The 27312-nt window shown below is 44.2% G+C and overlaps 1 protein-coding gene across 3 annotated transcripts in view; it reads left to right on the top strand.

Moving 5' to 3' along the window:
* Positions 1–27312, top strand: part of HSPA12B (heat shock protein family A (Hsp70) member 12B) — a 239122-nt gene that overhangs the window by 189250 nt on the left and 22560 nt on the right. For all 3 annotated transcript variants that reach the window (XM_029594206.1, XM_029594225.1, XM_029594216.1), the window contains 2 exons: positions 3024–3128; positions 24726–24984. In XM_029594206.1, coding sequence (XP_029450066.1) covers positions 3024–3128; positions 24726–24984 — 364 coding nt within the window. The remainder of the gene's footprint in view (positions 1–3023; positions 3129–24725; positions 24985–27312) is intronic.

The following is a 27312-nucleotide window of genomic DNA, read 5'->3' as shown; positions in this document are numbered from 1 at the left end:
CTCAAACTTCCTACCACCCCATTTTGCCAGCAGGTAAAAAAAACAACCCCCATGCTGTAACTAGCATGCATACATTTACCTGCAGGGGTGGGTGGCGTTGGGGGGAGGAGCAGTTTTCAATTGAGTATTTTACACTGGCAGAGAGCTATTTACCCTTGTAAAAATCTCTGACATTTGCCCTCCCAACAACCGCCCTTCTGGACAGCGATGCTGTTTCCACAAGAGGGGTGGATTGCACTATGAATGCTGTCCATAAAGAGTCTCTTTTGAGTCCCATAGTAAAATTCAGCAATGCCCCTGAATCACATCAGATATTGGCTAACCATCTAGCTTTACAGATCTCCGAGGGGAGATAACACAACAGCTGAAAAAACATTGTTATGCCTCTATCAAGGGAGGCTGGGTAGGCAGAGCTTTTTTATTTTTTTACAAGTTATATTTAGTAGTTTATTATGATTCAAGTAAGGGTGGGTTGTGAAGGCAAAAGGAAGTCAACAATGCATGGCCCAGATAAAGTACAGAGCAGATCGTGCTAAATTTAGTATTTCTGGGGAGAGGAGGGAGTGCTGGATCTTTCAGGTCAATACACAAATAATGTGTATTTTTATCTATTTTTATTGCTTCCCACTCCTTTTATTCTTTACCATTGTAGCACTGTCACCCAAAATTCTCTTGCTGATGCCAGTTTCCATCGTGGTGGACTCTTTCCTACTCTTACTAGCCTTCTGCAATATGAGCCGGCTTAGTGGCAGCCACTCACTTGCTCTAAAACCCCTTTCTTGAGATTTGCCTCCTCCTTTGGAAAACCCACGATTAGAATGGGGTCCACCCAAATTTATGATACATGATCTGGGATTTGTTTTCAGTTTTTGATACAACCTGTTGTTCGTGATCGAGAATTACAAATGTAGGTTAGGGAGGGATTTTATAACAACTCACCTAAGCTATGTATTGCCTACACTCATAAGTTATACCAATTTTTATAAGCAAACTTATGCATTTAGGTTTGCTTGCAAATTACTCCCAAGAATGCACCACAAACTAATCTACACAGTTCCTTCTGCTTTATAAGGCCCCGATTAAATAAACTGCGCAGGAGAGCCAGCGCTCCAAGGTGAGCGCCCGCTCTTCCAATGCGCGCACCAGGCCACTCTCCAGGCAGTGCAATTCAGTATGCAAATGAGGGCACGTGGTAAAAGGAGGCTGCTAGGGACAACTAGTGCGTCCCTAGCACCTCCTTATTGACGGAAGCGGCAGCTGTCAGCAGGTTTGACAGCCGACGCTTAATTTTACCAGCGTCGGTTGTCGAACCCGCTGACAGCCACGGGTTCGGAACACGTACACCGGCAAAATTGAGCGTCCATCTTCCAACCCGCGGGCCGTGGCAGATTTTTTTTTAAGATTTTTTTTTTGGGGCCTCCGACTAATATCACTATGATATTATGTCGGAGGGTGTACAGAAAAGCTTTTCTGTACACTTTCCCGGTGCCGGCCGAATTAACTCCTGCCTTTGGGCAGGCATTCATTTCTGAGAGAAAAATGTGCAGCTTGGCTGCACATTTTACTTTCTGTATCGAGCGGGACTAACTAATAGGCTCATCAACATGCATTTGCAGGTTGTAGCTAGTATATCTTTTTAGATAGATTTGCATGCAGCCTTCTTCAATTGTATGCAAATCGTTTATGAATATTTATTAGGGATAGCCTGAAAACCCAAGCAGATCAGTGGCCCAGGGACTGAAGGTTGCCTACGCTTGCCTGTCCCCATGGTTGCTAGCACCTCTTCCTCTCCATCTGTGTACTTCTATTCAACCTAGAAACACTTGACACAGGTGAAAGGGAAGAAGTTGGCTTACCATGTGGACATAGCACAGAGAAGACCGGTCATCCTTACTCTGAGCAGGAGTTCACTCACAGGTCCACTACTCCATCTGATTGACCACATTGAAAAGAGCCTGCACTGTAATCAGGATGACGCCCTAATTTCATTGCCCTTGTTCCTTATGACCTGAGAACAGAGCAGAGCTTTTAAGGAAATTTGCCAACCCTAAGTCAGTCAAATGATTAAAAAAAAAAAAAAAATTAATGACAAAATGCAGTTGTTAAATAATTTTGATTTATTTGTTTATACATTTGTTTTTTTTATTTCTTTGCCATCTTAATATATTTGTGCTATAAAGGATTTCCAAAATAAAACCTTTGGGGCAGATTTTCAAAGGCTACGCGCGTAACCTGAGAAAATCTGCCTCTGCGCACACCAAGCCTATTTTGCATAGGCTCGGCGGCACGCGCAAGCCCCGGGACGCACGTATGTCCCGGGGCTTGCAAAAAGGGGCAGTTTGGGGGCATGGCAGCGGTCTGGGGGCAGTTCATGGCGTGGCCTGGGGCGTGGCGGCGGTCTGGGGGCAGGGTCGAGTGCTCCGGCACAGGGGCCTGTGCCGGGGCATAGCGTGCCGGCAACCAGCCAGCGCGCGCGCAAGTTACGCCTGCCTCGGGCAGGAGTAACTTTTGCTGCAAAGGTGGGGGGGGGGGGAGATTTAGTTAAGGATTGGGGTGGGTTAGATATGGGAAGGGAGGGGAAGGTGGGGGGGGCCTGGAAAAAAGTTCCCTCCAAGGCCGCTCCGATTTTGGAGCGGCCTTGGAGGGAACGGGGAAAGCCATCGGGGCTTCCCTCGGGCTTGGTGCACATATGTGCACCCCCTTGGCGCCACCGACCCTGGATTTTATAACATGCGCGCAAGCAGCTCGCGCATGTTATAAAATCGGGCGTAGATTTGTTCACGCCAGGTTGCGCGAACAAATCTACGCCCGCGCATAAGATTTAAAATCTGGCCCTTTAGAAGCACTGGTGGCTCTTTGAGTGTTATTTTTTTTATATAGCTGTCAGGATGAGACCGGCTCAGTTTTAGATTGGTGGTGCATGTGCACTGTTCTACACTGATGATCATATGTCCCTGCTACTGAGCTGCAAAATGCCTGTCCCTCATTGATCTGTGTTCCCTTCTCCCTTGTTTTCTTTGAAGGTGACCGGTATATAGTAGCTGACTGTGGAGGAGGCACTGTGGATCTTACTGTTCATCAGATTGAGCAGCCCCAGGGAACGCTCAAAGAGCTCTACAAAGCTTCAGGTGAGACAGCAACCACTGCATGCATTAATACGAAAGTCAGCAGCAGGACAGCAGAAAAAGTGTTCTTAACCATACATGTCTTAAACATTAATTAATTATGGGATGATATTCCCACAGATGTAAAATATATGTTATATTTAAATATCTGAACTGTATTAGTGCACAAGAAGCAAAGGTTTTTTAATGGAAAAGAAGTTGCAGAACTAGATGTCATGTTATGAAGCTCCAAAGGGGTAGGCTCAGAGGCAAAGTCAGAAACTACTTGTTCACAGCAAGGATGGTGGATACCTGGAATGCTCTCCTAAGGGAAGACTTAGAGACTAAAACGGTAACAGATTTCAATAAAGTATGGGATGCGCACAGAAGATCCCTGGTGGCTAGATGAAGGGGAGTGAAACACCAGGATAACCTGCATTGCCTTGTGCTTCCTAGAAGGCATTCAGGTAAACCTGCATGAAGCGGTGGTTACAATCCTGAGCAGCAATGGTATATTTGAGCTGAGCCTCCAGGACAGCTGGAGTGATAGGAAAAGAATGGGGAGGTCAGTTAAAAGATTGTGACGAGGGAAGTGGTGTTGGATTCATGCATGTGAGAACTCATATACACATATACCCAAATGCACAAAAATCAAATGAGCAAACTACACAGACCATTTTGATCTTTATCTGCAATTAATCACTATGTTCTTATACAGTATATGTGTATGTCTATATAATGTGTATATATAATGTATAAAATAGCCCCAGCCCGGGATCTCCTTACAGAATAAGGGCACACAGTCAGTACTGGGGTTAAGTCCTGGACTTACTCCGCAAGCCCTACATTTCAGGTCCTCCATTGGGGTGAGGAGAGAAAAAGCCTCCAAGGTCCTGGGCATTAAGTGTATTATATCTTTTCCTGCATACTAATAAAAAAAAAGCTTGATACTGTGTACTATTCCAATATAAAATTTTACTGAAGAAAATGTTCAATATGAATATATGGCACTTGATATAAGTCTTTTAGATAATCTTCATAAATGCAACTTAAAAGTACTCTATCCCTCAGGGACCCTTCTTTCTCCTTGGATTGATTTTGAGGTTTGTCATGGGCAGGAGGGATCAAGCCTGCAGCCCCAGTTGTTAAAAGCCAGGGGAACCTGCAGTGGAGCCTCAGGAACCCTTGTTCAGCAAACGTCCTGTAGGAACTAGCAAGCTACACGGAAGTAGGGCAACCTGCCTCTGGAGGCTCCCTATTGGACCAGCATTAGGTGTGTCCCAAATTGAGGGCTGAATATTTTGAATCCTTATCTTGATATCTTTTCCTAGTCTAACAGTCCTCATGGTTGTGTGCCATGATTCCACTGTTTGCTTGGTTGGTTCCTGCTCTGGTCCTGATTCTTGGCTCCATTCCTGATTCCAACTCCAGTCATTATCCTTGGCTCCTTCCTGGTTCCTACATCCGCCTAGTTCTGGTGGCTGCCTGCAACCAAGAGCCCAACCAGTGGGGTACAGCAGCTGCTTCAGACAGAAAATCTCCTCCAGAGCATCTGGCCTCTTTAAGGTATGCCCCTGCCCAGACATGGCCCGCTCCCTGTCCTCAGTGGAGTGGGCCATGACAACTTACACCAGCCCAAACAGAGGCACAGCTAAAATGGAGAAGTTCCTTGTACACCCAAAATGCTGGAATAACCTTATGGAGGCAGTTCAGGGGATGCAGGCTCAGTTCCATACCTTCAAGTTGAAGGTGGACTCCTCCAAGTTTATACCACCAGTCAGAGTGAGCAGTCCTGACCAGGCCCACCACTTCCAGAACCTCGATTGCCATGTCCTGATAATTTTGGCAAGAGTAGAATCGAGTTCTGGGGTTTCTTATATCAATGCAAGCTATGGTTTCACACTCACCTGCACTGGTATCCATCGGAACATGCTCAAGGTGGGTTTTATTTATTTATTTATATCTCGCACCCTCCAAAACATTTGGGGCATGTTACAATCTCTTATACATAATAACAAAATCTAAAATAATAAAATAAAACAGTTCAAAATCAAAGTGGTACAAGATAAACAGGACAAAAACAAAAATACATAGATGGAAAGATATCTAGAGCAGAAAACCTCACCTTGTTAAAACATACTAATAGAATGATGGAATAGCAGAAAGGCTAATCTACAATCTCATATACTTGCTTAAATAGAAATATTTTCAATGCCTGTTTAAACTTTTTTGATTCAGTGATGTTCTGGATTGTGAGAGGTAAGGAATTCCAAAAAAGTAGTCCGGTGATGGAAAGAGCACGCTCACAAGTTTCAGGCGAGCAACCTTGGGGAAAGGAACATCAAGCAAATTTTGAGTAACCAACCAGAGATTACGAGGAGGAGTGCATATTTTTAAGATGGAGAAGAGTAATATGGACAAGACGCCGGCGGGGTCAGTGCTCCCCAGCAGAGGGGGAAAGGGGGTCCCATTTTTATGTTCTGAGTTCTCTCTACTAGATGCATGGCGGATGCTACACCCCACAGAAAAAGATTATACACACATCTCCAGAGTGCATGCCTCCCTATCACGTATTGATTATATCCTGATACCGAAGGGAGGGCTTCACTTAGTCTCGGATGCTATGATTGGGCCACAGGGAGTGTCTGATCACGCACTGATTTGGGTGGATATACATTTTTATGATCGCGACAGAGGGGATAGGATGTGGAGATTTCCTGGGTTCCTCCGCTCTGATCTGTCTTTTAAAACTTTTTTGCAAAACAAATGGGAAGAGTACGCTACCCACAATAGCCAGCACATCTCAAACCCGCAACTGTTTTGGGAATCGGCTAAGGCCGTTCTACGGGGTGAAATAATTTCCTTTGTAGCGGCTAGAACGCGGAATCTTAACAAAAATGTTCTAGAATTAGAAGCCAAATTGGGTAAGCTCAAACAGGAACTCATATCTCACCCCTCTCCCACTTCCCAAAGGGAGTATTTTGCTGTCTTGAGGGATCTGAATTGTGTTTTGCATTAAAGGGCGCAGAGGGCTTTTCAGGTAGCAGAAAGGAATTTTTTCAGGTATGGTAATAAGGCGGGGAAACATCTAGCAAATTTGGTTAGGGCTCACAGAGGAAAGACCTTTATACCTACTATGCGTACTACGGCAGGAACTACAGTCTCTTCGAGAAAAGAGATCTGTGAAGTTTTCCGTAAGTTCTATGAACAATTATACACAGATGATGTAGGAGGAGGCAGGAAAGAAGAGGAAGCATTCTTTGAGGGTCTTAAGTTACCAAATCTAACTACATCTCAATTATCGTTCCTTAATAGACCTATCCTACCCTTGGAGGTTCTAGCTGCTATTTCTACTAGCAAACTGGGGAAGGCGCCAGGTCCAGACGGTTTTTCTTTTGATTTTTATAAGATCTTACAACATCATCTTGCCAATCACCTGACTGATTTTTTTAATGATGCAGTCACTAGGGGGGCATTCCCACCATTTTTTAACACTGCGTATATTACCGTTCTCCCCAAGCCAGGCAAGGACCCGTTATATCCTGCGTCCTATCGCCCTATTTCGCTATTGAATTGTGATTTAAAGCTCCTTGCTAAGATCCTAGCCAACAGACTAAACGTGATGCTCCCACAACTAATCTCGGCACATCAGGTGGGATTTGTTAAAAATAAACCAGCTTGTACGCACATCCTCAAATTGCTATCCGCCATGAGCTCTTCACTTTTAAATAGTTCCCCAGCTCTAGTGATTGGCCTAGACTCGGAAAAAGCATTCGACCGAGTGTCTTGGCCATATCTATTCTCTGTCCTAAAGCGTTATGGCTTCAAGGGAAACTTCTTGGCTTATCTCAATATGTTGTACGCTCAACCCAAATCACACATAACGGCAAATGGTTGTAAATTGGGAGAGGTACTCATACGAAGGGGGGTGAGGCAAGGCTGCCCCCTCTCCCCCCTCTTGTACATTTTGGCTATAGACCCTTTACTCAGAAAAATTGCGAGCTCACCATCCATACAAGGTTATGGTACAGGCCAGGGGTCAGGAACCTTTTTGGCTGAGAGAGCCATAAACGCCACATATTTTAAAATGTAATTCCATGAGAGCCATACAATATGTTTAAAACTAAATACAAGTAAATGTGTGCATTTTATGTAAGATCACACTTTTAAAGTACAATAAGTCTCTGAAAATATTACACCAGGCCTTAAGACACCAATACATCTCCTATTAGGAAAACGGACCAAGTCAGGCTGCTATAGAGTCCTACACAGAAACTACACGCCAGCAGAAAACCTCACCTGAATCACGTGCTGTCCCTCACCTAACATAGAATAAAGAGACCAAAACGCATAACAAGAAGCATGCAGAAAAAACTGAATTGGAAACTGCAACAAGCCAGAGTCTCTGTATGCAGTGTAACAAAGGAAAAAAGAAACATCACCCATCCTTATAAAACAAATCAAGAAATATAAAATCATCAGCAGTAAAACTGTACTAACAAAAAGAACATATTTCGAAACAGCTGATGAGTGGAATATCCAATAATTAAAAACTCATATAAAACATTTCCAGATACCAACAAAATATTTCTAAATAGCAGACACAAAGACCCAGTAATGAAAAATAAGGATACAAAATTTTTTTTGCTCTGCATACCTGGGAACGTTTGATATCAGGTGTCCTGAGATTGTTCTGAATTAGCAGGAGGTGGGGTGGTTTGCTTGGAACTTTCTCCTCTCTCAGTCACATACCAGCGCTCTCTCTCACACTGGCTCTCAATGACACACCTATACACACATGCTCTCAGTACTCACATATACCCATGTTTTTTCTCTCTCACTTACATAGGCTCTTAATTACGCATTTACACACATGCTATCTTTTCACGCTTACACACACACACAGGCTTTCAATCACATAAATACATGCTGTCTTTTTCTCTCCACACAGACTCTCATTCACATGCTTACAAACATGTCCTCTCTTTCTCTCATTTACACACAGGCTCTCAATCACATACTCACATGCTCCCTCACCTAAATCAGCTCTCAATCACACACAGACACACATGGTCTCTCTCTCTCATTTAAACACAGGCTCTCAATCACATACTCACATGCTCCATCACCTAAACCAGCTCTCAATCACACACAGACACACATGATCTCTCTCTTACTTATACACACAGGCTCTTAATCATACATACACATGATTTCTCTCACACACAAAGGATCTCAATCATACACACATACTCTTTCACACAAACAGGTTTTCAATAACAAACTTACACATACAGGTTCCCAATGGTAAACTTACATTCATGCTCTCTCTCTCTCACAGGCAGGCTCTCAATCACAGACATACTCTCTTTCACATGTACAGGCTCTCAATCATTCACATACATGCATCTCACACACACACACACACACACACACAGGGCCCCCCGCGGCCCGGAAGAGGAAGTGGAGAGTATCGGGTGCCTGCGCGGCAAGAAGAGGCCACGCTAGTGCGCTTGGCATCGGCCCGAAGAAAAGAAGACTGCAGCGCGGCTCGGAGGAAAATGAAGAGGTTCAACCGCGGCCGATGGGACTTCCGCCTCCGCGAGGGCTGAAAATGAAGAGGTTAGCGTTGGGAGGAGGCTGCTGCTCCGCGAGTTCCCGGGGTGGGGAGAGAGAGAGTGAATAAGCGAGCAAGCATGTGTGTTGGCTCGCTCATTCACGCTCTCATCCCCCCCACCCCGGGAACTCACGGAGCAGCAGCCTCCTCCCAACGCTAACCCCTTCATTTTCAGCCCTCGCGGAGGCGGAGTCCCATCGGCCGCGGCTGAACCTCTTCATTTTCCTCCGAGCCGCGCTGCAGTCTTCTTTTCTTCGGGCCGATGCCGAATGCACTAGCGTGGCCTATTCTTGCCGCGCACGCACCCGATACTCTCCACTTCCTCTTCCGGGCCGCGGGGGGGGGGGGGGGGGGAGAAGAGAGCACGCCGGTGCCGCTGACTCCAGCTGTCCTGCTGCGTTCCGCCCGGGCTGACAGCATTTTAAGCCCGGGCGGAGGAGGACCGGGGAGCAGCTGGGTCAGCGAGAAAGTGTGGCGACTGTCTGCGAGCCAGATGCAGCCCTCAAAAGAGCCATATCTGGCTCGCAAGCCATGGGTTCCTGACCCCTGGTACAGGCCATCAAGTGTTTTCCATCGCTGCCTTTGCAGACGACATCTTAATCTCTCACAGCACCCCAACAGTTTTTAACTTCCTTGTTGGGTATCCTGGAAAAGTATGGAGAATTTGCAGGTCTCCGTATTAATAAGGATAAATCGGAGGCTTTAGATGTTGGGGGTAGAGTGAAACCACAGTGGCAAGGCCCCTTTCCTCTCAAATGAGTGACCACCAATATGAAATATCTCAGAAGGTATCCCAGATACCTTCTGATGTGCGAGATTTTCATAGACTAAACGTGGAACCACTTCTAGTGGCTACAGCCTTCCTCCTGAAGAAATGGCAGGGCCTACCCCTATCTGTATCTGGTAGAATACAATTAATCAAAATGATGATTCTCCCTCGATGGCTTTACATTCTACAAATGACCCCGATATGGTTGACAGGGAAGGATTGTCGGGGGGCAAATGCTCTATTTCGGAAATTCATTTGGAATGGACGTAAAGCTCGCTTATCACTAACGATTTTAACACAGCCTCCTAAAAAAGGGGGTCTGGGATGTCCCAATCTACGTAGATATAACTTAGCATGCCTCCTTAGACACGTGAAAGATATCCTGGGTGATACGTCTCATTACACTCCCCTTACACTCCTTTGCTCTTGGTGGAATCAGAAATCCTTAAATCCTCTGCTTCAACTCCCTAGAGACCAGTTGCCAGCGGGGCTGCTAACGCAACTGCTGATTTGGGCGAGTCGGAAGGCCTGGGCATATCTGTGTGCACAGGCAAAGTTCGCCCCATTGCTTACCCCTTTGCTCACCATTTGTGGTAATCCACTGTTCCCACCAGCGATGACTGTATCCACCTTCCACAGATGGAAGGAGAAAGGCCTAAACTGGCTGTATCAGTGCTTCTCACCTGAAGGGAATCAGTTTTATTCCTTTTCGGAACTACAACAGTTATTTGACCTGGCCCCTTCAGACCACTTTGCCTACAGGCAATTGCGAGATTTCTGTCATACACATAAGATGTCCTCGCTAGGAAACTCGCATTTTTGGGTAGTTCATAAGGTAATCTCAATTCACAAACCGCAAAAGTCCACGATTGCGGCTTTTAATCAAGCTCTATTGTTGAATCTTCAGTTCGATGCCGTATCTGGTACTTGGCAACAATGGGTGAAGTGGCCTGAATTTACACTTACCAGTCAGGAATCTTTGTCATGCTTCGAGCGGATTTATGAATGGTCTGAAAACGTATTGTACCGGGAGATCCAATTTAAATTTTTGAGACGGTATTATATGGCGACTGATAGGGCTTTTTTGGCCCGCATTACGGCCTCTGCCACCTGCCCCAAGTGTAATATAGTGATGGGCACCTATACACATCACTTTTGGACGTGTAGCGAAATTTCTCTATTTTGGAGGGAACTCATTGGCACTTGCAGTTCTCTGCTCTCATTGGATCTCCCTGCTCATCCCATTCTCTGGCTATTTGGGGTGGTACAGACTCCTATTTTGGGACTGGGAAACTATGAGCTGCAGTTCATACGTAGAGTGAGTCTGACTGGTAAAAAGGCCCTCTTAGCTTGTTGGATTTCTGCAGATCCTCCTCAACATGACATATGGTTCAGGTCCTTGATTAAACTATTTACTTTGGAGTATACCTGTGCCCAGGCGGCTACTGAACACAAACGGAAACTTATGGGCAATATATGGAAACCGCTGGAGCTTTATCTAAGGCCCAATATACTACCCTGATTGCAACCCAGGTGTGGGAGTGGTTAGATGGGCATTGGGATCAACATATAGGAAAGACTTACACTCATAATTATGGTCGCATCTCACTTAGGTATTTGTTATGCCATATCAGTACTTCGATCCAACACTCACACAGGTCCTAGGGTGGGGGGGTTGGAAGGGGAGGGGGGGGGGGGGGGGGGGAAGGGGTTTCGAGGAAGGGTTGGGAATGTTGGTTTGTGTATAATGTTTATAATGTTTATAATGTTTGAACTGATTGCCAAGGTGTGCACTGCTGACTTTTCTTTCTTTAATATTATGTCTGCATTGCTATTTTATGTTTTCAGCAGTACTGGTTTTGCTGTCCGAGCCCACCTGTCTTCAGTATTTCGACTTGTTGGCAGTTTTTGAACAACAGCGGTTTGTGCAGTTATTTGTCATTGACATGTTTTCCTTGCGATGGCCGTGTCATTGTGGGTAAACTGTACATTTTGGTTATTTACGCTCAAAAATTAATAAAAATAAGTTACAAAAAAAGATGGAGAAGAGTCAGGATGATTTCACATTATTTAACAAATTGTGAATAATGTTGGCTAGTTCATAGCATCCAGTGGATGGGGAGCCAGTGGAGAGATAGTAACACTGGAGTAATGTGCTCCTAAAGTCTGGTTCCTGTGAGGAGATCTTTGCAACATTTTGAATAATCTGTAGTGACTTCAGAACATATGCAGGAAAATCAATGAATAAGGTATTGCAGTAGTCCAAACCAGAAAAGATTAATGATTGGAGCACTGTGTGAAAATCTTCAGGATTGAGAAAGGAGCAAAACTGATGCAACATGCAAAGTTTCATAAAATAATTTTTCATAACTGTCTGAATGTGAGGGTGCATGGAAAGAGTAGCATAAAGAGGTACGCCTAGACTCCATACCTGGTTAGAGATCTTAATCTTAACCTTATCAAAGAAAAGATATGAGGGAATATCATCAAGTTGATGATGTGAAAGTATCAGGATTTCTGTTTTGTCTACATTCAAAGACAATCTGTTGTGTCTCAACTAGTCATGGATGAAAGAAAGACATAGAGAAGGAAATTGAATAGTAAGCTTGAGATTTGCTTGCTCATCAAGAAGGCCTTGGCATGGGTAATGCCATTCCTGGAATGAGATGATCAAATCCTGAATCAAGCAGATCCAATCTTCAAGCAGATCCATTTCTCAGGCTTTCAGATCATTTTCAGTTGACGGAAAGCAAGATCTTGGGGCTCCACCAAGGCAGGTGGAACATAACTGAATATACCATAGAGTTTAATCAGTTAGCAAATGATCTGAACTGGAATGAACCAGCACTACATGCCAACTGCCAGTGGCATCTAGCAACCTATATCAAGGATGAATTGGCCTGACTAGAACGCCAATCAACCTAGAGGTCTTGCTTTACCCTACGTGCAACAATTGAGAGACACTTGAGAGAATGAAGAGAAAAAGAAAGAGAGCTCCAACCCACTGGCAGACTACTAACTTCCAAAGAGCCCATGCTGGTTGATGGTACAAGACTCTGCATCTCTGAAGAAGAAAAGGAGCAGAACCGTCAAGAGGATCTGCCCTTCTATTGCAGGCTCCCAGGACATTTCCGAAATACCTGCTAAAGTATTCCCCAGAATCAGGGTCGTTCCCAGCAGGGAAACACAGATTGCTGATCCTAACAAAGGGAACGGGTCGGGGCTAACTATGCCTCTGAGTATCAATACTGCCCTGGGAACTTGTTTCTCTGATGTTACTATTTGAGTACAATTTTCCTGGGGAGTTAATGGAATCCCTGCTCTAGTCATGATTAACTTTGGAGCATTATTTATTTCCTGGACCTCATACTTGCTCAGCAGCACCAGGTTCCTATATAACAGATGGGATTAAGTATCATGGCAAAGATCATTGGGCTCTCCCATGTCATCAGAGCCGGTAACCAATGAGATTGAACTTGTTTTAACCACAATACATAACCACCAGGAGGTTCATCATTTTGACCTCAGCAAAGTGCCAGACTTCTGTAGTCATTCTAGGTCTTCTGTGTCTGGTATGACATGAACCACATATCAACTGGAAGATTCAACAGGAGATGTTCCCATCAACATATTGCCAGAAAAAATGTCATGCCTAATGAAGAGGCTCAAGAAGTAGGGCTCAAAAATGGGAATCCAGGCAATCCATGTTGACTGGCATTCAAAAATTGTACTGGACAACTACCCTAAAATGATGTAGCATGCCGAGATGTCTTTCTTTAATAAAAAAAAAAAGGGACGTGACACTTTCCTCTGCATAGACCATATGACTGTCCCACAGGTATGCAGCCATCCCTTTTGGCAGACATCTTTTGGGAGAATCTAATCTTTGTCGAAGCCAGAACTGAAGGCTCTGTGAATACTTAAAAGGAAATCCTGCAGAAAAGGACTCATTTGACTTTACCCACAGAAGCACCCATCTTCTTTGTGCCAAAAGACAGTTCCCTCTAGTCTTGTATTGATTATTGGGCACTGAACATCATGACTATTACTTATCACTACTCTCTGCCCATTATTAATCAGCTCCAGGCAGCCCAAATATTTAATAAGTTCAGTTTGAGGGCAACATATTTATCTTGTCCCAATCAGGGAAGGAGAGTGTTTTGAATGCATTTCTGCTACTTTTCAAAGCCTGATGAATGAAATATTTCATGATATGCCAGATTAGATTGTAATTATATATCTGGATGACTTCTTGATATTTTCCAAAGATTCGGTGGAGCATGATCAGTGGGTCTGTCAGGTGGACTATCTCCAGAGACACAAATTGTACGCCAAACTCAAGAAATGTGAATTTGACAAGTGATTGCTGGAGTTTCTGAGACACATACTTTTTGCTGAAGGAATACAGATGGACCCCAATAAGGTCAATTCAGTGGTCCAATGCCATATACCAATGCTATATACAAAAAAACATTAAGAAAATACAACATCCTGGGTTTCTCCAAATTGGCAGCTTCACTAAAAGAGGTTTTTAAAAAGGGAATTCCTTTCAAGTGGACCTATGAGCAGTAACTGGCTTTTGACCATTTGAAGAAGGCGATTTTCTTTCATGGATTACAAACTGGTTAAAAGACAGGAAACAGAGAGTAGGATTAAATGGTCAATTTCTCAGTGGAAAAGGGTAAACAGTGGAGTGCCTCAGGGATCTGTACTTGGACCGGTGCTTTTCAATATATATTTATAAATGATCAGGAAAGGAATATGACGAGTGACGTTATCAAATCTGCAGATGATACAAAATTATTCAGAGTAGTTAAATCACAAGCAGCTTGTGATAAATTGCAGGAGGATCTTGTGAGACTGGAAGATTGGGCTTCCAAATGGCAGTTGAAGTTTAATGTGTAAATGTGGAATGAAGATTATTGGATTCTTATGGGATACGTTTTCTCCTTTAAGAAGTATGGGGAGAAGAGTCCTATAGCGGGAGTGTTACTCCAGATTAAAATGCTGGGTTGGATTTTGGCAGGTTAAGTTGGAGATAACCCTTGCTGGGGAGTGGGTTCGCCTGGGTTGGCTGCTTTTGAGAGGCCCAGCAGAGGCCTTTCAAGGGGAAAGGCCCAAGGCAGAGAGGAGTTTCTTCTCAAGAGGAAATAACTAGGGGTTCTGACCTGAATCCTAGAGGTTGAGAAGCCTGAAGATCCCATAGTCAGTGAAAAGAAGGTGGCATGAGGAAGCCACAGAAGAGTGAGGTTAGGAAAGTCCTATGTTTTTGATTGGATGGGGCAGAAACAATTTGTGAAGTGCTACAGAGTTTCTTTTGAGAATGGAAGTAATTACTAAGTGTCCATAGAGAGTTTCTGGAGTATCTGATGTGGTAAAATTTAATTCAAGATTGTGAGAACCATAGTCTACTGAGAAAGAGAAGAAACCACAGTAGAAATGAGTAATAATGGTGTTTGTTGAGTGTACTCGGAAACAGATGGAAAAGGACTTATAAAAATGTAACCTCTCCTTCATGAGATGCATAAAATTTAGGGATCACAAAGTTCTCCAGGCAGCTTTTCTGTGTCCCAGACCTCTCCTTTTCTTGCACACACCTCACAAGAGCCCCTGGGGTTCATCCAGTCAGGGGGGAGATTTTACCTCCTGGGCCTCTGGTGCAATCATGGATGCAGTCATCAAAAGTCACACTTACCCCACTCTTCCTTGGCACTGGTCAGTGGTACACACAAGTGAAAAATCTTCTCCTTGGGGTGCAGGCAGCAAAAAACCTCAGAATCAGAGGATGGTGTTCAAATGAAAATGTATTTAAAGTTTGAAAAGTAAGATTCAGGCCAGTATGGCAGAAATTAGAAATAACATTAAGAATATCATAATCACAAAGGCCATTGTCTCTTTATCCATGGTACAACCCCAAGTTGTTGTTCTCCTAAATAATCCAGTATCCAATTAAAAAATGCCTTTACCCTGGAAGGAAAGGTAACTCTCTGTAGCAACTAGCATGAGACAAGAAGTGAGATGCCAAAAATCCCTTGCTCAAAAAACTATTATCTCACAAAAACCTCTTTCAAAATAGCAGTAAATTCCCAGTCTTCTCCTTTGCTGTTATCTGGACATAAAGGTGTGAAAACCTCTAGGACTCAGCCCTTCAAGTTACTGGGGTTTTGTCCTTCTCTCAGGAACTGGCCCCAAATATTCAACAGTCTTCCAACTCTTCCAGAAACTCCTCTCTCTAAAAGTTATCCATTCTCCTTGGGCACGATCCACCAGGGAAGCAGAAAGAGGCAATGACCCTAATCACATGCTTGGTGGTGGTGGTAGTGGTGGAGGGGGCAGGATTGTATATCTCACACAAAGATGGGAATATAGCAGAAGCAAGATCTCAAAAATGCAAAAATTCCAAAAGCTGCTGGAAAACTGAGCAATTTAAAGTAGCACAGGCTACAAAAGGTTCCCATGTCCCAGGGAAAAAGTGTATATAATTACTAATGGTTTAGTAATAAATGGCTGCTGGAATATATCTGCCAAGTGAGTCCCTATTTTTCTGGATATGGTGAGATTTGGGGCAGTGAGACAATAGAAATCAGAGGGTGTCATAGAAGGGATTCTCTTAATTTTGAGCCACCTCAGGTTGTTCTGCACTCTTCATGCCTTTGCTCCCGGCTCCACTACACATCTGCTTGACCCAAACTCCTATTAAACCTTTCCGAGAGACTGGCATACAGCTTACTCAGGTGCCAGACCCTCTTATATTACATGTGCCCCATTCAGGAGGGGGTTACTTATAAGTAAATAAAAAAAAAGGCATGCCAGTGATTCCTATCATTGGAATGCCTTTAATGATTCACTGCTATTTCATGATATTCACTGATATTTTGCTCATTCTATTCTGACCTGAGGAAGAGAAGTGTCTTCTCTTGACAGCCAGTTAAGAAATGTATTAATGTTGGTCCAATAAAAAAAGTTAACATTTTATGCATTATTTTTTTTAATTTATTAACCTTTATTTCTGTGCATTCAAGTGAACTGCCACAGCATCCATGCTTCTTTATTTATCTGGGTTTTGTGTCATAGCACCATCTAGTGTCTGATAGGAAAATTACTGCAAGAATTTCAGATGAAAAATTAACAAATAAATAAATAAAAATTCTATTTATTTATAAACATTTGATATTCCTCTTTTTCCCAAAGTTGGTCTCAAGGTGGATTACAATACATTTAAATAAACAGAGGCAATAGAAGAGCTTATGTTCCAAATCAGAATTTGTAATTAGTGTAGCATTGGGATCTAGTATAGGAAACCCATTTTTGAATAGTTTCAAGACCCAGATGTGTCTCTGTTGTATATGACAGTCCTTCATCGGGAGTTCATATCGTGGGGCTAAGGATGTGGGACTTAGGAGAGGGCCTGGCAGAAAAGCCATGCCTTAGCTTTGTTTCCTGAACTTAAGGTAGCAGGGCTCCAGGCAAGGGTTAGTGGTACTTCGCTCCACATAGCAGATGAAAGCGCAGAATCTTGTGCATGTGGTATTAGGGGAGGAGAGGACAGAAGAAGTCATTTCAACAGAGCGGAGTTCCATGTAAGGGGAGACAAGTTGAGAGAGGTGTTCAGGGTCCTGCTTTGAGGGTAGCCTTCAGGCTCAGAGAAATGCCCTGCCAAAAAAACAGGAACACATAACAGCAGTTGATAGATTCTCCATTCTACTTAGCAAAATGAGGGACATTAAAAATAAATTGATGATGCTTACAAAAATACAGTATATTCATTGGAAGAAATGAATGAGAAATTGTCTAAACTCTAAATCCACATTACAGAAGGGGATCACTGTTTGGAAGTACATGAGAATGACGCAATGCAATTTCAAAACAATGTATTCCAGCTCCAGAAAATAAATTGAAGAATGGGGAAACTATAGTTTGCTGGATTTTCAGAAGAAAGTAAAGACCCTTCTCCATTTAAGTTCCTTGAAGATGTCTTTGTGAGCAGTCTAGATTGAGAGAATGGTGGCTCAATCATTATTGAATGGGCACATCATCAGAGCAGCATGACTCATAGTCTTGATGACTGGGACACAGCAAAGATATTTGTGATCTCTTGGGTCCTGATGGTGATAGAACCATGACTAGGGGTGTGCATTCGTTTACGACGTATTGGCAATCCGCAACGTATATGTCCCTATTCGTTGTATTCGTGGGGTCACGAAACGTATGGCGAACCCCCACAAATACAACGTATCTAATGAATAAAACCCCCACCCTCCTGACCCCCCCAAGACTTACCAAAAGTCCCTGGTGGTCCAGCAGGGGTCCTGGAGTGATCTCCTGCCGATCTCCTGCCGGTATTCAAAATGGTGCCAATAGCCTTTGCCCTCACTATGTCACAGGGGCCGACCAATGGCACCGGTAGCCCCTGTGACATAGTAAGGACAAAGGCTATCGGTGCCATTTTGAATACTGGCAGCCGACGCCCCGAGTGCAGGAGATCGCTCCAGGACCCCCGCTGGACCACCAGAGAGTCAGGAGTCCTTTTGGTAAGTCTTGGGGGGGGGGTCAGGAGGGTGGTGGGTTGAAGTTAATTAAATTTAAAGGGTTGGGATGGGGATTTTTTGGGGAAACAAATACATACGTAACTATGCAACGGATTTGGCTCTCCATGAATATGAACACCAAATGGGACGAATCCGTCCCTGCTGCACATCCTTAACCATGACTGCATCTAGAGAGACTACACCTAGCTGCACATGCCACAGTGTGCCGCAGAGAACCCCACATATGTGGTAGGAGAAAACAGGGTCCCAAATTGAAACTGCTACTATTAATTATAGGACTGTAGTTTGGCGAGGTAGAAATGCCTAATTAAATGTACTTTTCTCTTTCTATTTTCATTTATCATATTTTCTCCTTCCCTTTAAGTGGGCAGTGGTGTGGGAGGAAACAGGAAAATGGAAGACCAAAATGCCAGATCACAGATGTCTCTATTTCTATATGTTTTGGGTTTTTTTCTTTCCGTAAGGGTGGCTGTTGATGGCCAAGCCTGCTTATTTAGTGAGTGATTCTAGTGTGCACTTTACTTTTTTTCTCCTGTGTTTCTGTTCTGTTCTGTTCTATGTGTTTCTCATTTGGATAAGAACAGGCTGCTCTAATGTCAGCCCTGATGTGGGGGGCAGCAGACCCATTGTACTTCTGTGCAGACTGGGGATTCCTTCTTGAGTTTTATACATTTTTTTGGACTAGCAGTTTTCTTCTGCTTCTTTTTTTGGGCTTGTGGATCAGACAGAACTGTCCTCTACTAGGCAACGTGTCATTAGCTTTAATTTGCAACTACCTGGTGTTTTCCTGCTATTTTATACCCCCCATCCCCCCCACTTAGCCCAGCTAGTGCAGTGATGGTGCTTGGCTTAAGGGCTACAGGCCACGGTTTCCTCTAGAACCCAGTACGCATGCACTCCAGTGGGTCTCACAATTGTGCAATAATCGAGACCCCTCCCCCCCTCAGGGGCTGTGAATGCTGCCTGCATAGCATCCCCAACCCTGACCTTCAGCATGGCAAGAAGGAGCCAGGATTCAAACCTGCCTCTTCATGTAGCAGCGTGCAGCACTGCCCCCGGGTTGGCCATATGTTTTATACTTTTAAGTAGGGATGTGAATCGTTTTAGGACGATTAAAATTATCGTCCGATAATTTTAATATCGTCTTAAACCGTTATGGAACACAATACAATAGAGATTCTAACGATTTATCGTTATAAATCGTTAGAATCGTGAGCCGGCACACTAAAACCCCCTAAAACCCACCCCCGACCCTTTAAATTAAATCCCCCACCCTCCCGAACCCCCCCCAAATGAGTTAAATAACCTGCGGGTCCAGCGGCGGTCCGGAACGGCAGCGGTCCGGAACGGGCTCCTGCTCCTGAATCTTGTTGTCTTCAGCCGGCGCCATTTTCCAAAATGGTGCCGAAAAATGGCGGCGGCCATAGACGAACACGATTGGACGGCAGGAGGTCCTTCCGGACCCCCGCTGGACTTTTGGCAAGTCTCGTGGGGGTCAGGAGGCCCCCCACAAGCTGGCCAAAAGTTCCTGGAGGTCCAGCGGGGGTCAGGGAGCGATTTCCCGCCGCGAATCGTTTTCGTACGGAAAATGGCGCCGGCAGGAGATGGACTGCAGGAGGTCGTTCAGCGAAGCGCCATCTTCCTCTTCACTGCCGCTCCCGATCGTGACTGCAGACCTGCGCGACCGGCGCCAAAGCCCCGCCGGGGGAAGGTAAGGTCACTGCCCGCCCTCCACACCCGGGAGACCCCAGCGCCAGCCGCGCTCCCAAAGCGCCGAAAACCTGCAAAACAAAACCGGCGCATAACCGCGCCAAGGCCCGCCCACACCACTACCTGAGACCCAATCAGGGTCAGCCGGGCAGACCTTTTAAATCCAGCGCTGAGAAGCGCCATCTTCCTCTTCGCTGCCGCTCCCGATCGTGACTGCAGACCTGCGCGACCGGCGCCAAAGCCCCGCCGGGGGAAGGTAAGGTCACTGCCCGCCCTCCACACCCGGGAGACCCCAGCGCCAGCCGTGCTCCCAAAGCGCCGAAAACCTGCAAAACAAAACCGGCGCATAACCGCGCCAAGGCCCGCCCACACCACTACCTGAGACCCAATCAGGGTCAGCCGGGCAGATCTTTTAAATCCAGCGCTGAGAAGCGCCATCTTCCTCTTCGCTGCCGCTCCCGATCGTGACTGCAGACCTGCGCGACCGGCGCCAAAGCCCCGCCGGGGGAAGGTAAGGTCACTGCCCGCCCTCCACACCCGGGAGACCCCAGCGCCAGCCGCGCTCCCAAAGCGCCGAAAACCTGCAAAACAAAACCGGCGCATAACCGCGCCAAGGCCCGCCCACACCACTACCTGAGACCCAATCAGGGTCAGCCAGACAGACATTTAAGCCTCACTCTACCAGGCGCCGCGCGCCGAAGGAGCGCGACAAAGGGGCCTGCCCCTTTGTGCGCCCCTTCGTGCAGCCCCTGAGGACAGAGGACCGTGGACTCGTCAAACGCTATCCCACTTCAATACGTCTCCCTCACCTACAAACATCCCCCAAACATTTGGCTTCACCAGTCAACAAACAAAATCACATATCACACTGTCCCTTTAAGGACCACAAACGCTTCACCCTCAGCGGCCAATATTCATCCCCTGCCACAGCAATCTCAGAATGTCTCCATATTTTCCGATCCCAATCCTCCCACACTGGCCACCTTCCAAAGGACATTCAACTCGACAGGCCCAGCACCACAACCTTAAAACCCTATCTCCAATCATGATCACTCCCTTCACCCAACTGCTAGGCCTCACACTATTTTCGTTAACATTATTCAATGCGCAATCACTAACAAAGAAATCAGTAATACTAAACGACTACCTCACCGATGTGAAACCGGATATATGCGCAATTACTGAGACCTGGCTTAAACCCTCAGACTCTGCAATAATTAACCAACTACCCACAGAGACATATAACTTCTTCTCCATTCCACGCCAGGGAAGAAAAAAAGGAGGAGGTATCCTCCTAGCCACAAAAAAGGACCTCAGATTCACTCAGCACTCCACCAATACAAACTCTAAACTTGAAATTGGCTTCTTCTCTTCAGACAAACTACAAATTCTACTTGTCTACGCCCCTCCAGGTGTCCTGGAAACGGACGCCTCTCCTCTGGTCGAACTAACCACATCCCTCATCAATCTGGATGCTCCAACCATAATCTTAGGAGACTTTAACCTCCACGTCGACAACTCTAAACTATCACCCAACTGCGAAGCCTTACTCACAGCATACTCCGCTCTAGGTTTCACTCAACTAGTCAACAAACCCACACACAAAGCTGGCCACACACTTGACCTCATCTTCGTCAATACAGCAATCAAACCTGTTCAGCACCCCACTTACACGAAGGTCCCTTGGTCAGATCACTCCCTCATAACATCTTCATTCTCAATAAAAGACACCAGTCCACCTCGCATACCCTCCCCCTGCTTCACTTACAGGAAAACATGCTCCATGGAAGATCTTAGCAATCACTTATCATCACATCTCACTCAAGTAGACCTCACCAATCCTAATTCAGCTCTACGTTCTTGGAACAACATCACGGAATCCATTGCCAACAAGCTATGCCCTCTAACAACAAAAAAACCGCACCCCAATTCATCCAAAAGACAACCGTGGTTTACCCCAGAGCTAAAAAATCTCAAACTACTGCTAAGACAAAACGAGGCTAAATGGCGCAAAAAACCCAAGCACCACCACGCTATCTACCTATAAATCAACTCTTCAACAATACAAATCCAATACACTAAGATCCAAGAGGAACTATTACGCATCCAAGATCCACCACCTAGTCTTCGATGCTAAAGCCCTCTTTAGCTACGTTTCTAACCTCACACAAACAAGCCCTCCAGAAATAGCTCTCACCCAAGCTAAATCTAAAGCGGAAGAACTAGCAATATTTTTCAACAACAAAATCAGCAAACTTCTAACCCAGCTTCCCTCTAACACCGTTTATACATCAACCTCACCTCAGACCGCCGTCAACAACACCCGCTTAGCTGAACTGGAACTCACTTCCTCCATTGAGATCCAAGATATCCTACGGAAAATGAAACCTTCCTCTCACCCATCGGATCACATCCCCTCGAAATTGCTTCTATCAATTCCTGACGCCATCTCCAAATCCCTGTCAGACATCATAAACTGCTCAATACAACAAGGATCTTACCCAGATGACCTCAAAATGGCCTCGCTCAAACCACTACTCAAGAAACCAAACCTAGATCCTAATGACCCAAACAACTACTGACCGATCGCCAACCTCCCCTTCATAGCCAAGATTATGGAGAAATTGGTGAATACCCGTCTCTCAAATTACATTGAAGAAAACAACCTCCTATTCCCATCACAATACGGATTCCGCAAAACACTTAGCACGGAGTCACTCCTCATCTCCTTAACAGATCACCTCATCTTGGGCCTTGATAAAGGTCAATCATTCTTACTGATCCTACTGGACCTCTCGTCAGCCTTTGACACCGTTAACCATTCCCTACTCATTAACCAGCTAGCCTCCTTAGGTATATCAGGCACAGCACTCTCCTGGTTCATATCATTTCTCAGCAATAGAGGATACAAGGTCAAGCTACAGAACAAAGAATCCTCACAACACCCTTCATCAGTAGGAGTCCCACAGGGCTCTTCCCTGTCTCCTACTTTATTTAACATTTACCTCACACCGTTATGCCAACTTCTCACCGACCTCAACCTCAAACATTTCCTGTACGCTGATGATATACAGGTCCTGATCCCCATTAAGGATTCCCTCGCAAAAACGCTGTCTTACTGGAACACATGCCTTCAAAAAATTCAGCTCCTCCTCACCAGCCTGAACCTGGTACTAAATTCAGGCAAAACAGAACTCCTACTCATCACCTCTGAGAACAGCACCATCATCCCAACACAGCAAGACACACCAACAATTACACAAGTGAGAGACCTAGGAGTCCTAATTGACAATCGTCTGAATTTCAAAGCTACTATCAACAAAACAACCAAAGACTGTTTCTACCAACTACAGGTGCTGAAAAGAATTAGACCTCTTTTCCATGCCCAAGATTTCAGAACCATACTGCAAGCAATCATTTTTTCAAAACTGGACTATTGTAACAGCATCCTACTTGGTCTTCCCGCCTCTTACACCAAACCGCTGCAGATGGTACAAAATGCAGCTGCACGAATACTGATAAACTCCAGGAGAAGGGATCACATAACCCCCATCTTAAAGAACCTCCACTGGTTACCCATACACTTTAGAATAATATACAAGGCCATTCTTACCACATACAAAAATATCCATCTACTGGCTCCCATTGACCTACAGATCCCTCTCCAACTACATAACTCGTCAAGACCGACAAGAGATGCATACAAAGGATCACTACAGGTACCACCGCCCAAATCCACCAGACACATCACGCTAAGAGATCGGGCATTCTCTACAGCCATTCCACCATTATGGAACTCTATCCCCTCTAACATCAGACTGGAAACATGCATCTCAACCTTCAAAAAAAGACTAAAGACATGGATATTCATACAAGCATTCCCGGACTCAAACTAATATATCTCATCCTCGCCAATCCTTATCTCCAATTACACCATGATTAACCATCTCCATTATTGTTTACATGTTTGAATTAATAACCTGTCCTTTCTCTTCTTTCTCTGCCAAGTTCCAATCTCCCTGTTATATGTAACTGCATTTTCCGCACCACTGTTTTTAGTTTATGTTTATGATGCACCCCTGTTCTATGTGAACCAGCATGATGGGACTGCGTTCCCGAATGCCGGTATATAAAAACCCAAAATAAAAAATAAAAATGTGTGCCTTTTTCATGAGTGTCGGCAGTGTCGGAATCAGGACACGTCTGTCACTGCTTTGGGAAAGTATAATTTTTCAATTTTACTTTAACACTTGCAGTAACATAAAAGAAATAAGAGAATTGAAGGGCTCTGTGATTATGTGACTGGGGCAGACTAACAAATTAATAATCTGCCCCATTGTCATGTATCGATGATCTCCGTTGAAAAGAATGTGCTTTATACAGACCCTTTCAGTTGCAACAGTTGTGCTCAGCTTGTCCAGGAGGATCTGCGTTGCACTCACCGTATTTGCTTGATGTTCTTTTGCCATTGGGTAGATGTCCTTTTGCCATTTCAGAGGCAATATTCAGCATCCCCATGCAGCTTGCAGGTTCCCAGCTACTTTGTATTCATGGAGTTTCCTTCTTGAAAACTTGCTATGGTGCGCAGGCACAAAACAGACATGCCGGAAAGTACACGCAGTAATTTCAGAATAAAATCACCAAACGGATGTTCTCTCCCCAACCTAACTCTACCCCCCTTTCCTACAAAGGGAAAAGTACACATGTTGTGAAGCAGAGTGTATTATTTTACCTTCACTGAACGGGGGGAGAATTTTCAAAGGCATTTTTGCATGGGTAGGCATAGGTTTACCCAAATAAAAAATCTCTGAAAATGGTCCTCCTCTTATCAAAATGAAAGGTATCAATTCAAACACTAGAGTGCATTTCATAAAGAAATACCCTGTTAACTGGTGATGTATTCGTTGCTGCCAGGCTATCAGATCTTGAAGTAGTCATTGTTTTTATCAATCTCCTTGGGGTTCTGTGTCCTTCAGGTGGCCCCTACGGATCTGTCGGTGTGGATTTGGCCTTTGAAAATATGCTGTGCCAGATTTTTGGAGAAGACTTCATCGGGACTTTCAAATCAAAGCGCCCTGCAGCCTGGGTCGATCTGATGATTGCTTTTGAAGCCCGTAAGAGAACGGCGGCTCCTCAGAGATCCAGCCACTTGAACATATCCTTGCCCTTCTCCTTCATTGATTTCTTTAGAAGGTACAAGGGACAAAATGTGGAGACTGCACTGAAGAAAAGCGGGTAATGAGGATTACTTTTTATATATTGTATCTACAGCAGGGTAAATAAGCAGCAATTACAATGGAATATCTGCACATTATTATTATTTATTGCTTTTATATACCGACATTCGTTGGCGTACATCACATCGGTTCACATCAAAACAAATGGAATAGTATGACTAGGGGTCAAACTATTTTACATTAAAACATTATAACATTGTAACTTATTTTCACATTAACATTGTAACTTATTTTTACGCATTAACTCAAGAAGGAGAATAGGTGGCAAGAATAACATTTAATGCTATTCCAGAGTTTCCAACCCTCTCCAGTGTATGTAAATCTGTCTCATGCATATTCATTGCGGCAATCCCAAAAATATCACAAGAAAAGCGTACCTCCAGAAGGGGGTTGTGAAAACACTGTGCTCTTCTGTATTCGATTCTCAGAAGCACACAGTTGTTGGAACAAGGGAAACAAATACATGTGACTTCGATCTCTGAAACGCATTTAGTGGAGGAGCCACAAAAAAGCACCATTCATCAAATACAAAAGCCCATAAGCCAAGCCGCAGGACAGGAGCATGCCTTCTGAGCAAAACTACCAGGCCTAACACTTCTAGAAGTGAAGGGCAGTCGATTTATTGGCAGAATCAGTTTCGCAAGAAACCGCAAGACACCAACCAGCTCGCTTACGCCACACCCAGTTATGCTTTCCATTTCCTTATGGAGCTAGAGTCAGTATGAGTCACCTGAATCAGGGACAAGAAGTAGGGATTATCCAAACCCAAGCTCCCTCTCTTCTTGTGCAGCTCATACCCAAATCTAACTTATCTGTGATTTCCATTATTGGTACAGCGGTCCTGACAAGTATGACCCAGGAACCAAAACACCCTCCATATGCATCAAGCTGCTGTAAGATAGCTATTGATAGTCATAGTTTTGGTGTAAGAGCTGTTCACATCATGAAAACTCTTCTTGCCCATTTTCTTACTTCATGATCCAAGCAAATCTGAGTTGATTCACATGAAAATTCTGAGACAGTTTGCATCTGTACATGAATGAAGTTAAGACAGGCACATCTGAGATGGACCCCAAAATGTTGATTTGTACAAATGATGTTAGAACAAGTGAGTCAGTCTTGATTTTTTTTTCAATTCCTGTTACAAAGTTTTGTGACAGATTGTTAGTATACAAAAACTTTGACACAGTAATTGCAATACTAATTATAAATTAGCTTGATTTGATTCTCCTCCTGTTTCTCTGACTCATCATTCAATGTTTCTTGTGCTGGCTCCTTCTTGACTTTCCACAGCATTTTTGTCAATGCCCCCAAGGATGTATACTTGACTTTTTCTTAAGTTTGCTCTACACAGTCTCTCTGGGAAATCTCAATCTTACAACTTTAACTATTGATGTATGCCTCTTCACCCTGACCTCTCTACTGCATCATCCATGTGACTAAACATATCTTTATGGATGACCCACTGTCATCTCCAAATTACAATATCCAAAGTTGAGCTTTTGTTATCTTTCCTTTTGCTTTAATTTAAGATTTATATGCTGGCTTTACAACAGTTTAAGATGGTGTACAATATATATAAAAAAACAAAAGTTAAAATACAATAATCATAAATAAAAGACAAATCCTAAAAAACACAGAATACAACAGTGGTAAATAAATAAGAAACATAAAAACAAACACAGGTCCAAGTCCCAGAACACAGCGTTATCAAAAGTTCAAAGGAGCATACGATAGCAAAAAACAAAAGTTAAAAAATACAAAAACATAAAATAAAAACAAAGTGTAACCTTCCAACTCCTTTCACAAGGAGCCACACTTCAGAAATTGCTGAGCACTGACAAACTGCAGTGTTTGGAAAGAACCTGTAAGGCCCAGGGGATCACACTCAGAAAAAACCAGTCCTCGCACCAAGTGTTATTTTCCAAAACAAAAATACACACTGGCGTGCAGGGATTCCACCATCAGTCAGGAGGCGTAAGCTTCTGGGGGGCCCTTAGAGCAAATGGTGGGGGGGGGGGGGGGGATCCAAAACATTATTGATCACTCTCAAATACCCTCTTAATCTCAGTTTAATAAGTTCTCACAGAAGGAGAAATTTCAGTAAGTTGGGGTCAAACAGATGAAAATAGCTAGCAGTCCAGTCAACAAAAATAGGTTTATTTCAACTTAAAAAAACAGGATTCATACGAAAACGGAAAAGATCATTAACATAAAAAGCAAAATAATTCCAAGGGATTCAGTTTCTTTCTCCATAGTGCACCTCCACTGCTCTGAATCAGTATCCAATATGCCCTCCCCTTGAAGAGTGGGAGAATTCTCCTCT

Source organism: Rhinatrema bivittatum, chromosome 1 (assembly GCF_901001135.1).
Source record: "Rhinatrema bivittatum chromosome 1, aRhiBiv1.1, whole genome shotgun sequence".
In the NCBI taxonomy this organism is placed as follows: domain Eukaryota; kingdom Metazoa; phylum Chordata; class Amphibia; order Gymnophiona; family Rhinatrematidae; genus Rhinatrema; species Rhinatrema bivittatum.
Note: the sequence above shows the minus strand (reverse complement) of the source record. Positions and strands in the feature narration are given on the sequence as shown.